The sequence below is a fragment of the Brachyhypopomus gauderio genome, unplaced genomic scaffold (genome assembly GCF_052324685.1).
Source record: "Brachyhypopomus gauderio isolate BG-103 unplaced genomic scaffold, BGAUD_0.2 sc89, whole genome shotgun sequence".
Classification (NCBI taxonomy): Eukaryota; Metazoa; Chordata; class Actinopteri; order Gymnotiformes; family Hypopomidae; genus Brachyhypopomus; species Brachyhypopomus gauderio.
In genome coordinates this window covers 286,498-299,158 of record NW_027506910.1, presented here as the reverse complement: position 1 = coordinate 299,158, position 12,661 = coordinate 286,498, and the positions used below count along the sequence as shown (strand labels likewise).

The following is a 12,661-nucleotide window of genomic DNA, read 5'->3' as shown; positions in this document are numbered from 1 at the left end:
ATCCCTCACCATTGATCTCGACTGAAAATAATTAACCTTAGACATATATACACGCGGGATGGATCTCGTATCTCTAATCGCTGCCTTCTAGATTTCTCTGTCCTGCGGCCTGCAGCCCGTGACCCGCAAACCGACAGCACGGCGACATTTTTAAGGACATCTCGGTTCTCCAGTTGCTCTTGGAGAAATCAAGAAGAGAGGAGTCCTCCAGAGCGAGGAGACACGAGTGTGTCCTACGCAGAAGAATTTTGATCATGGCTTTGTCTTCCTTACGGGAAATATCATTCCCTGCAGCAGCATCTGACTCAGTTTCAACGCCAAGGCCACAGTGTGACGTCTACAACACGCATTTGACTGAAAAATACTTTATATGGTTCTGTAATGTCATACTGTTGGTTTTGACGTTCGATAGGTTGTTCACGTTTGCACATGCACAGATGTCCTTCCTGTCACTTGTGACTAGATAAACTATCACTGTGCTGAGTGTTTTGTGATTCTCCACACCTTAGGGTGGGTGTGGGATGAAAACAGCTCAGCTGGATATCAGCAGAGCCGTAAGATTGCCGGGCCGGCTATGTGCATCATGTCCTCGAGTAACGTCGCATGTAAATGACAACGGGGTGAACAAGGTCAACGTAATTCATGAACATGTCTGAACACGGAGTCCTGTGTTCGTGCATCTCATTTCCTCAGAGGGAGGAGCTAAGAGGAGAAGAATGGAGATGGGGAAAAGAAACAAGGGTGAACAATGAAGAGATATGAGATCCACCCTTCTTCTCGCTGCTGAGGACATGCCTACATGCGTGTCTGAACACAGCCACTCTCTGCTCCTCCCCACAGGTCTGTGTGTATGTTCATCTCCGTCTCAGACATCGTGATCTTTACACGCGATAAATGCTGATGATTCTGTGGTCAATTTCAAGGGTTTGGTTTCTAGTGGCTGAACAGGCCTCTGATTGTCAGACTACATCCAGGAGTAGATGAGGCCAGACATTCTCTTTCACACACACACACACACACACACACACACACCTTTGACCTCAAGCACTAGGTCAGGCTTGAGGTTGGAGCGAATGAGGCCATCGGCTGTGATGTTCCACAGCTGAGCTTCGTTGATGGGCTCAGGAGACAGACTCAGGCGGCTGCCTGCTAACAGCATGTTACCCGGGGCCAGACAGCAGTCTTCCAGCAGCTAATCACAGAAGAGAGCAAAGAAAGCAGTTAGCCATGCACACACACACACACACACACACACACACACACAGTTTTCAAAGCTTGCGGCAGTGCATGGTGTGTTTCACACAGCCTCGCCCCTTAACCCAAATTTACCTTTGTCAAAACATTTGCTGAAACACAGAAGACCTGTCTCATGACTCACTTCTGAAACATACACTGTGATTGCAGGGACACTGACTGTGTAAGAGCGTTACTGTGACTGACGGGTCACTGACTGTGTAAGAGCGTTACTGTGACCGACGGGACACTGACTGTGTAAGAGCGTTACTGTGACCGACGGGACACTGACTGTGTAAGAGCGTTACTGTGACCGACGGGACACTGACTGTAAGAGCGTTACTGTGACCGACGGGACACTGACTGTGTAAGAGCGTTACTGTGACCGACGGGACACTGACTGTGTAAGAGCGTTACTGTGACCGACGGGACACTGACTGTAAGAGCGTTACTGTGACCGACGGGACACCGACTGTGTAAGAGCGTTACTGTGACCGACGGGACACCGACTGTGTAAGAGCGTTACTGTGACCGACGGGACACCGACTGTGTAAGAGCGTTACTGTGACCGACGGGACACCGACTGTGTAAGAGCGTTACTGTGACCGATGGGACACTGACTGTGTAAGTGTTTTACTGTGACTGACGGGACACTGACTGTGTAAGAGCGTTACTGTGACCGACGGGACACTGATTGTGTAAGAGCGTTACTGTGACCGACGGGACACTGACTGTGTAAGAGCGTTACTGTGACCGACGGGACACTGACTGTGTAAGAGCGTTACTGTGACCGATGGAACACTGACTGTGTAAGAGCGTTACTGTGACCGACGGGACACTGATTGTGTAAGAGCGTTACTGTGACCGACGGGACACTGATTGTGTAAGAGCGTTACTGTGACCGACGGGACACTGACTGTGTAAGAGCGTTACTGTGACTGACGGGACACTGATTGTGTAAGAGCGTCGTGTGTGGAGTGGAGTGGAGTGGATTGTGTGGAGTGCCTTTCCATCACTTTAGTCATTTGGTTTGTGTGTGTAAAGAATCAGCACAGGTCACTGGTCACAGGTGCACTGATTGCTACATTCTAATGAAGGACTTGGCAATATGGATTTGAAATGATACTGTGATATTGTCTATGATATTAATTTTTATATTCGTTTTTAATGATATTTGATATATTGCCCAGAGCTATTCTGGAGTGTCTCACTCTTCCAGGAAATCAGACTAGCATTAGTTTCCACATTGCTCCCGTCACCTGACTGGCTGGCGTCAGGTATTTATTACCAGCCAATCAAATTCAAGGAGACACAGGGAGCAGGGATTGATTGCCTGTTACCTGTCTGTGCACGCATGTTATAAACAATATTCAACCCGCCTCACACAAAACCATTCTAACGTTCCACACACTGTTTGGAACGTGCGGGCGTCTGTCGGCGTGTACCTTGCTCTGCAGGAGTCCGTTGTGGTAGAGCCAGACCTGATCGTCTCCACCGATCTCCTCCTGCACCTGCACCCTCAGCAGCTTGATGTCGTCCATCGGCCCAGACAGAGATATCACACACCCCGTCTCCGAGCTGCGCAAGCGCAAATACACAGGTTTCTGTTCACACACACACACACACACACACACACACACACACACACACACACACACACACACACACACACAGGTATAGTTAACCTTTAACTACATTAAAGGACACAGGACATTACCTGTTAAATCTGTAAGTGGATTTCATTAAATTCTGTTGTTAAATTGTGCTAATTACAGGGCACATAAACTACCTGCAGTACAACCCAAAGGCAACCAAAGGTTCCAATACACACACATCAGACAGGATTAGCTTTACATGAGGCAAGATGCTGTAATTATAACACACGTTTCTTTGTGATTTGGGTTCAATCTGCAACATCAATCAAATGTTATGAACCGCTCATTCTCCCACATTAGTACAGATTCTGAAACCTTTTAACTGCTATGAAATAACAACAAACCCAGGTTATTTTAATCCTGTGCAAATTTCCTCTACAGTGAATTTTCATCAGAAGCCACGGGAGAGTTTTCTGAAGTACAGAACTGCTGGGGGAAAGCGCTTCATAGAGGCATGTACTGCTGTCGCCCTGAAGATGGCGCTGTTGGCAGGAGCGTTTCTGTGGGCACTCACGCAGGGTGTGTTTTGGCAATATTACTACCCTAGACACACAGTCAGTGACTGCACACGCGTGAGTGCGTTCTCCACACCCGCAGGGTCACCAGATCCTGCTGCTACAGGTTCCTGTCAGGTTCTTTCCTCCAAGTGACACATACTAAAGCTCCCGGAGCGCTCCAAACTCCCCCTTGTGGAGCTTTGACCCACTGAACGCTGAACCGCACTGTCATGAGGGAGCTATAAAGCAGGCCTTTAGGCATATATATTCTAAAAACCTCCACAGTAAACAAGAGGCTTCTGGGTTCTGTGTTGGTATTAACATGATGACTAAATGCCTTGATTTTCCCATTCTGTGGACACCTTGATATTGCTCATGAGACAGTCTACGCTCATGAGACAAAGTTGATGCTCACGAGACACAGCCCCCGCTCACAAGACACAGTCCACGCTCACGAGACACAGTCCTCGCTCACGAGACACAGTGCCACTCATGACACACAACACAACCCCCACTGATAATATAAAGGCCCCACTCATGAGACATAACCACCGCTCACGAGACACAGTCCCTGCTCACGAGACACAGTCCCTGCTCACGAGACACAGTCCCCACTCAAGAGACACAGTCCCCACCTATGAGACAACCCCCGCAAAGAGACACAGTCCTCACTCACAAGACAGTCCTGTTCGTTTAACATGAACATGACCCACTGCAATCGGCAAACACACAGAACAGCCCCCCGATGCCGTTAGTTAGGAGAAACACAACAAACATTGACCCTACGCTGTCTACAGTGATGGTGGGGGTACATTACTGGCCTTCCATTTAACCTCTGAGCTGGAAACAACACATACTGTACAGTTACACCACCCACGAGTGCAAATCCAAGCAGACGACGAGAAGCAAAATGCGACCATGAGTGAGGGTGAAGCAGACCTCAGTGAGGGTGAGTGAGGGTGAAGCAGACCTCAGTGAGGGTGAGTGAGGGTGAAGCAGACCTCAGTGAGGGTGAGTGAGGGTGAAGCAGACCTCAGTGAGGGTGAGTGAGGGTGAAGCAGACCTCAGTGATGAATGAGTTACACTTTATATTTGGAAACAAACACACAAATAACACTTCCTACCTGAGTTAATGGACGGACAGATCCAAGATGTTTCCAGCCTGTGAATTTCTGCCAGTCACCAATTTCACTGGGCTGGAGTAAGATCTGGCGGCCGTGGAAGTTCTTCCCTTCATACAGCACCCATCTGCAAAGTGAAACACACACACACACACACACACACACACACACACACACACACACACACACACACACACACACACACACACACACACACAGAGTTAATGTACCCAGTATTGTGGAGGACACACACACACACACACACACACACACACACACACACACACAGAGTTAATGTACCCAGTATTGTGGAGGCTGTGTAGCAGGCTTCAGGCTCTACTCATGATGTCTACATGGTTTTTTTTTACTCAGCTAATTATAAAGCCCTTTGTGGTCTGACCCGGGTCTGTTAGCCCAGGGAAACATGGCAATGTGACTGTGAAACACAGTCGCTGAAATGAAGTGAAAAAATTAAGAGAGAAAACACCCTGACTCTCCCTGTTTTCTTAGAATTATCAGCTTATACACACAAAGCTCTGATTATGTTAGGAAGTCCAGCTCACACAAACACACTGCAGCCATGCGCTGTGAGGCAGTAATGGACTACTGAGATCTTCACTCCGCCAGACCAACAGACCCAGAGGGAACTGCAGTCTGGACAGACACGTGGTGCAGTCAAGAACCCGGCCAATGAGCACGGTGTAGGCTCCTTACGGCTGATGACCCCACCCTACCCCCCCCAGCACACACACACGTGCACACACACATTCTCCTGCTGTCTCTACAGAAACACTGCTACTAGTGGGCTGACATTTGCAGCTGCCACTTGTGACTCTCGCTGAGTGAAAGCCTGTGAAGTTCTGCACTGTGCAACACTGCTGCAGGAAAAAAGAAAAATAAAAACTGGATTTGCAACTTACTGGTTTCTGCTAATTAGTTTTTAGCAATAACTCAAAGTGACAGCCATTAAATGCACACAAAGAAGTTCCCGCATGGAATTTTCCAGTGTTTGTGCACTGGGATACACTCACATTCCTCCGTTCACCAATAAGGAACGGACTTGCCCATCCATCCCGGTCGGTGATAGGCTGGTGGCTCCGCCTGTCAGAACCACTTTACGGCCCCTGAAGCTCAGCTTACAGAACAGAGTGATGGAGGGCAGAGAAAACTCCTAGACAAAAGGAGAAAAACAGATGCTGAAGACCAGATCAGAAGAGTGGTTTGAAGGCACGATTACAGAACCCACGTATCCTCTTACAGACCATATTTGGTAGAACAGTAAAGCCTTTATGCAGGCCTGTGACTCAGATGTTTATCTTTCTTTTCACTCTTGTTCCATCCCTCCCCCCCTTCTCTGTGTCTCCCTCTCCTTCTCCCCTGCTCCTCCCACTCCCTCCCCCTCGGTCCCACCCTTTCCTCTTCTGCCCCGCCCACTTACCGCCTCTCTGACATGCCCCCCTCCTCTCATTGGTACTTACGTGTCCAACAGTGTGCAGAGAGCGGATGGTGCACTCTGGCCTGGGGCAGCCCATGGCCTCGGGGTGGCAGTACTCTCCTTCCTCCAACACGTACATGTTCTCAGAGAACTGGGGCCCGTCGAACGCCAGCCAACTGAAAAGTGCCACACACACGCGGTCCGGTGAGCCCCATCAGTTTAACGCTGCATCTGTTCCCGTGGTTACTAACCAAAACATTACTCATTCTTTCAGAGCATCAAAGAGACATCGTGGTGTTAATAAAGTACGGCAGATTCACTCTGAAGGTTTTTGTTTTTTTTATTCTGTAGGCCGACATTGTCATGGGATACGACAACAAATAAAATTGCAGTGATCTGTATGTGCACATTTATGAGACACTAAAACAACCGCATCTGTAGTTTTTTTTTTTTTTTTTTACTTTTCTGCCTTTAAAACAGCTCAACAGCCACGAGAGCGAATCAGACTCAGAACTGGACAAGAGCTCCAGTGTTTGTGTCTCTCTACTCACTTTCCAGCGATGACTTTACAGGACAGAGGGTGGAAGCCGTCGGGCAGGAACGCCGTGCTCTCCTCTAGAACTTTACACTCTCCTTGGAAGTCAGGCTGGGAGAACAACTCCACCTGGAGCCACAAAGAGACTAAATCAATCCCAACACTCCTAACACCATACTCACCTGCCTCTCTATCCTCTGTTTGAAAATGCAAATCACTCTGGATAAGAGCATCTATGAAATGTGTAAAATGTAAATAAAACACGCATCAACTCAAACTCACCTTGAACCTGGGCAGTCCTGCCGTCTGATCCTGAGGATTAACATTAAGAGTTAAAATCCTTCATTTCAAAGATGGACACCTTTCAAAACACGTCACTGGTACACGTTTGCACTCATCTTACAACCCTAAGCTCTGTTGTTTTATACAAAACAAAACATCCAGATGATCTTAAAGACCAGGTACCAGGTAGACGGGCTGCAGAGAGGAGATCTTGTAGTTACGAGCGCCCCAGTCCTCCGGGCTTCCGTAGAGGCCTTTCTCCAGGACGTACACCTCCCCGGAGAACGCGGCGTTCTCAAAGGCTAGCCATCTGTTCACGATCGAAGACAGAAATGCTGTCATCACACAGGTTTAAAACAGTCCCATCACACGCTGTTCACCTCAGACTACAGTGCCAGAATCTCGTCTGTGTGCTCCTGGTCAGACACGCATATCTACTCTTTCACTTGGCTAGAAAGTGAGTGTGAAAGTTCCCAGTGGATGAGAAAAAAAAAACATTTGATGATTAATCTAATTACTAAAAATCCTTTTCATAACATCCTCTCGAGACATTTTTAATGTGCCTGTTGACTCATTACAAGGCAAATCACAGTACACCCCTTATTAAGTCATAAAGCACTTTCGGCAGGTTATAAAGTAATTAAGTATGGAAGCTCTCCACTCAGATACACCAGTTAAATCTCTGTTTAGTCAGTGAATCGCTGAACTCCCACAACCGCCTCAGCAGAGATAGCTTCTGGCAAACCCTCACTACTCTTTCGCAAACATGTACCTGCCATTACTGGCCTAGCATTACAATCACCAAACTTTCCCTCTCATTCCCCTCAGCCAATCAGCTTTCAGCTTTTCCCTTAGAACAAAACTGATTTGCTCTGTGAGCTTAGCTCTGATGGATGGGGAAATTGTTGTCTGTTACTAATGTGTACTGTGACTAATATATACTGATTCCTCTTTTGAATAAACAGTTTTAATACCTATAAAGCCAGGACTGTGTGAGGTGAGTAATGATTTAGGTTAGCGTGAGCGTTAACTGTGTGTAAACTAGGTGGGTCATGACTCGTGCCGTACTGTGTAGCCCCAGTATTACAGGACACAGTAAAGACACGTTACACAACCGAATCAGTCCTGCACATCCCGCTTTCATTGAGCTACAAGTGAGAGCCTGTTTGTGTTAACAGCACATTTAGGTGTGCGTGTGTGATTCACATCATGTGATGTGATGTGGTGTGTGTGTGTGTGTGTGTGTAAGTAAGCTGTCCAACTTGCATTTTCTGCATGTGCATATATCTGTGGCTGTAGGAGGATGGGTGGGTGTGTGATTCAAACATCAAATATTGTAGGCCATGTGTCTGTTCTTGTTTGCACACATGCATACCTCGCAAAGGAGGGTGATGCTGAGTAAACACACATGTCTGTGTGTGTGCGCTTGTGTATTAGAGAGAGAGAGAGAGGTTGTGTGTATGTGCTTGTGTATTAGAGAGAGAGAGAGACAGAGAGAGAGAGAGAGGGAGAGTGTGTGTATGTGCTTGTGTATTAGAGAGAGAGGGTGTGTGTATGTGCTTGTGTATTAGAGAGAAAGAGAGAGAGAGAGAGAGAGAGAGTGTGTGTTTATGTGCTTGTGTATTAGAGAGAGAGGTTGTGTATATGCGCGTGTGTATTAGAGAGAGAGAGAGAGAGAGAGGGAGAGGGAGTGTGTGTGTGTGTTTGTGTTGAGGTGGGTCAGAGATGTCTCTGTCTCTTTAAGCAATAACTTGATTGAGGAAATGGACAGAGTCTGCTGCCGGATATGTGACCTATCACAAAGCCTGAGCAATAGCCACACCCACCCCCACTGCAGCAGGCCAGAGACCACAGTCCTGCTACTTCTGCCCTGTTACCATGGCAACATTAAAAACAGACCAATGCCAGGCATCTTTAGAGAATCACAGACTATCTAGCAACACAGTATATAGAGAAGATAGAGACAAGCAATACAGTACATAGAGAGAGAGAGAGACATGCAACACAGTATATAGAGAAGAGAGAGACAAGCAGTACAGTACCTAGAGAAGAGAGAGACTAGCGGACCAGTACATAGAGAAGAGAGACACGCAACACAGTATGTAGAGAAGAGAGACAAGCAATACAGTACATAGAGAAGAGAGACAAGCAGTACAGTACATAGAGAGAGAGACAAGCAATACAGTACATAGAGAGAGACAAGCAGTACAGTACATAGAGAGACAAGCAGTACAGTACATAGAGAGAGAGACAAGCAATACAGTACATAGAGAGAGACAAGAAGTACAGTACATAGAGAGACAAGCAGTACAGTACATAGAGAAGAGCGACAAGCAGTACAGTACATAGAAAGAGAGAGACAAGCAATACAGTACATAGAGGAGAGAGAGACACGCATGTAACCAGATGAACTGCTTGTGTTCTGCACAACTGCTTGGAAAACAAGTCCAGTTCTTCCTAAAGCAATTTCCTGAACTTTTACGAGGCTTGTCCTGTTGTGCTCAGCACTGGCTGTACAGAACAGAACTGGAGGGGATGAACACTGCAGGCACATCAAAACATCAGCACTTAACACACCTGAACAACATCAACACTTACACACCTGAACAACACCAGCACTTAACACACCTGAACAACATCAGCACTTAACACACCTGAACAACACCAGCACTTAACACACCTGAACAACACCAGCACTTAACACACCTGAACAACACCAGCACTTAACACACCTGAACAACACCAGCACTTAACACACCTGAACAACACCAGCACTTAACACACCTGAACAACACCAGCACTTAACACACCTGAACAACACCAGCACTTAACACACCTGAACAACACCAGCACTTACACACCTGAACAACACCAGCACTTACACACCTGAACAACACCAGCACTTATACACCTGAACAACACCAGCACTTACACACCTGAACAACACCAGCACTTACACACCTGAACAACACCAGCACTTACCTTACACACCTGAACAACACCAGCACTTACACACCTGAACAACACCAGCACTTACACACCTGAACAACCTCAGCACTTACACACCTGAACAACCTCAGCACTTACACACCTGAGCAACCTCAGCACTTACACACCTGAACAACACCAGCACTTACACACCTGAACAACACCAGCACTTACACACCTGAACAACACCAGCACTTACACACCTGAACAACACCAGCACTTACACACCTGAACAACCTCAGCACTTACACACCTGAACAACACCAGCACTTACACACCTGAACAACACCAGCACTTAACACACCTGAACAACACCAGCACTTAACACACCTGAACAACACCAGCACTTAACACACCTGAACAACACCAGCACTTAACACACCTGAACAACACCAGCACTTAACACACCTGAACAACACCAGCACTTACACACCTGAACAACACCAGCACTTACACACCTGAACAACACCAGCACTTATACACCTGAACAACACCAGCACTTACACACCTGAACAACACCAGCACTTACACACCTGAACAACACCAGCACTTACCTTACACACCTGAACAACACCAGCACTTACACACCTGAACAACACCAGCACTTACACACCTGAACAACACCAGCACTTACACACCTGAACAACCTCAGCACTTACACACCTGAACAACCTCAGCACTTACACACCTGAACAACCTCAGCACTTACACACCTGAACAACACCAGCACTTACACACCTGAACAACACCAGCACTTACACACCTGAACAACACCAGCACTTACACACCTGAACAACACCAGCACTTACACACCTGAACAACACCAGCACTTACACACCTGAACAACACCAGCACTTACACACCTGAACAACCTCAGCACTTACACACCTGAACAACACCAGCACTTACACACCTGAACAACACCAGCACTTACACACCTGAACAACACCAGCACTTACACACCTGAACAACACCAGCACTTACACACCTGAACAACACCAGCACTTACACACCTGAACAACACCTGCACTTACACACCTGAACAACACCAGCACTTACACACCTGAACAACACCAGCACTTACACACCTGAACAACACCAGCACTTACACACCTGAACAACACCAGCACTTACACACCTGAACAACACCAGCACTTACACACCTGAACAACACCAGCACTTACACACCTGAACAACACCAGCACTTACACACCTGAACACCAGCACTTACACACCTGAACACCAGCACTTACACACCTGAACACCAGCACTTACACACCTGAACAACACCAGCACTTACACACCTGAACAACACCTGCACTTACACACCTGAACAACACCAGCACTTACACACCTGAACAACACCTGCACTTACACACCTGAACAACACCTGCACTTACACACCTGAACAACACCAGCACTTACACACCTGAACAACACCAGCACTTACACACCTGAACAACACCAGCACTTACACACCTGAACAACACCAGCACTTACACACCTGAACAACACCTGCACTTACACACCTGAACAACACCTGCACTTACACACCTGAACAACACCTGCACTTACACACCTGAACAACACCAGCACTTACACACCTGAACAACACCAGCACTTACACACCTGAACAACACCAGCACTTACACACCTGAACAACACCAGCACTTACACACCTGAACAACACCAGCACTTACACACCTGAACAACACCAGCACTTACACACCTGAACAACACCAGCACTTACACACCTGAACAACACCTGCACTTACACACCTGAACAACAAGTTCATGTTTTCTAGTGACAAGAAGAGGGAATAATAAAAATATACTATTCCTGAGACGACTATAAATAGAATTTAAACACAGGAAATTCTTGAATATTCCCCAATAGACTAATTCTCGCATTCATGTTCCATCCTCTCAGTCAGTGGTAACCAAGGCGGAAAAGGATGTTGGCGATGAGCGTGTTTTCATGGTGACGGGGCACGGAGACTGCAGAGTTATGCAAACACATACAGCAGAAACACACACAGCACAAACACACACAGCAGAGACAGACACAGCACATACACACACACACAGCAGAGACAGACACAGCACATACACACACAGCACAAACACACACAGCAGAGACACACACAGCACAAACAGAGCCAGAACGAGTCAGAAAACGTGAAATATGGGAGAAAGGGGAAAATGATGAACAGATGGGGAAAGGGGGATGAAAGAGCGATAGAAGATATATGGACTAGGGCTGCAACTATCGAATATTTTTTAAATCGAGTATTCTGTCAATTTTTCCATCGATTAATCGAGTAATCGGACAAAATCACCACTTTTGTGTTTTTAACGAAAATTTTTTGGGGGGGGGGACATCGGAGAGGTCGTTTTCTGCATGGTCCTAGCGCTAGATTCGTCGCTATTTAAATATTTGTTTTTTAACCGTTAAAAAGTGGGGGGGACATGGCTTCGTCGCTATTTAAATATTTGGTTTTAACTGTAAAAACTGGGGGGGACCAAAACCGGCTTTTGAAAAAGACATGTCCCCCCCCCAAATTATGTCCGTGTGTGTGTGTGTGGAGGGAGAGATGAGATGATAAATTACATGAGTGAGATCATTTGCTGTCTTGCTACTTATTATGTCTAGTCACTATCGACTCATAACACGTGCTATATATAATTATAACTACTGTACATTATAACAAGCACTAGTCTTTATATCAGTTATAATCATAAACATAACTTGGAGAGGCTCCTAAACCGCTTGGAGAAGCGCAGTTCACGTGCGGATGATTTCGGTTTAGGTGCTGAAGTATTGAGGAAGTACTGTTATGGTAGGCCAGGTCTGTTTTACAGTAAATACACTGCACTACGTTGTCCTCCTTGCGCAGCGAAAAATGGTCCCACAC

General features: G+C 46.8%; 1 protein-coding gene across 2 annotated transcripts in view; it reads right to left on the bottom strand.

The window, feature by feature from the left end:
• crybg1a (crystallin beta-gamma domain containing 1a) overlaps positions 1-12,661 on the bottom strand; it is a 57,378-nt gene that overhangs the window by 1,157 nt on the left and 43,560 nt on the right. For both annotated transcript variants that reach the window (XM_076992112.1, XM_076992113.1), the window contains 8 exons: positions 6,942-7,068; positions 6,759-6,788; positions 6,493-6,605; positions 5,985-6,117; positions 5,538-5,677; positions 4,510-4,633; positions 2,679-2,837; positions 1,033-1,192 (listed from right to left, as the gene is read on the bottom strand). In XM_076992112.1, coding sequence (XP_076848227.1) covers positions 1,033-1,192; positions 2,679-2,837; positions 4,510-4,633; positions 5,538-5,677; positions 5,985-6,117; positions 6,493-6,605; positions 6,759-6,788; positions 6,942-7,068 — 986 coding nt within the window. The remainder of the gene's footprint in view (positions 1-1,032; positions 1,193-2,678; positions 2,838-4,509; positions 4,634-5,537; positions 5,678-5,984; positions 6,118-6,492; positions 6,606-6,758; positions 6,789-6,941; positions 7,069-12,661) is intronic.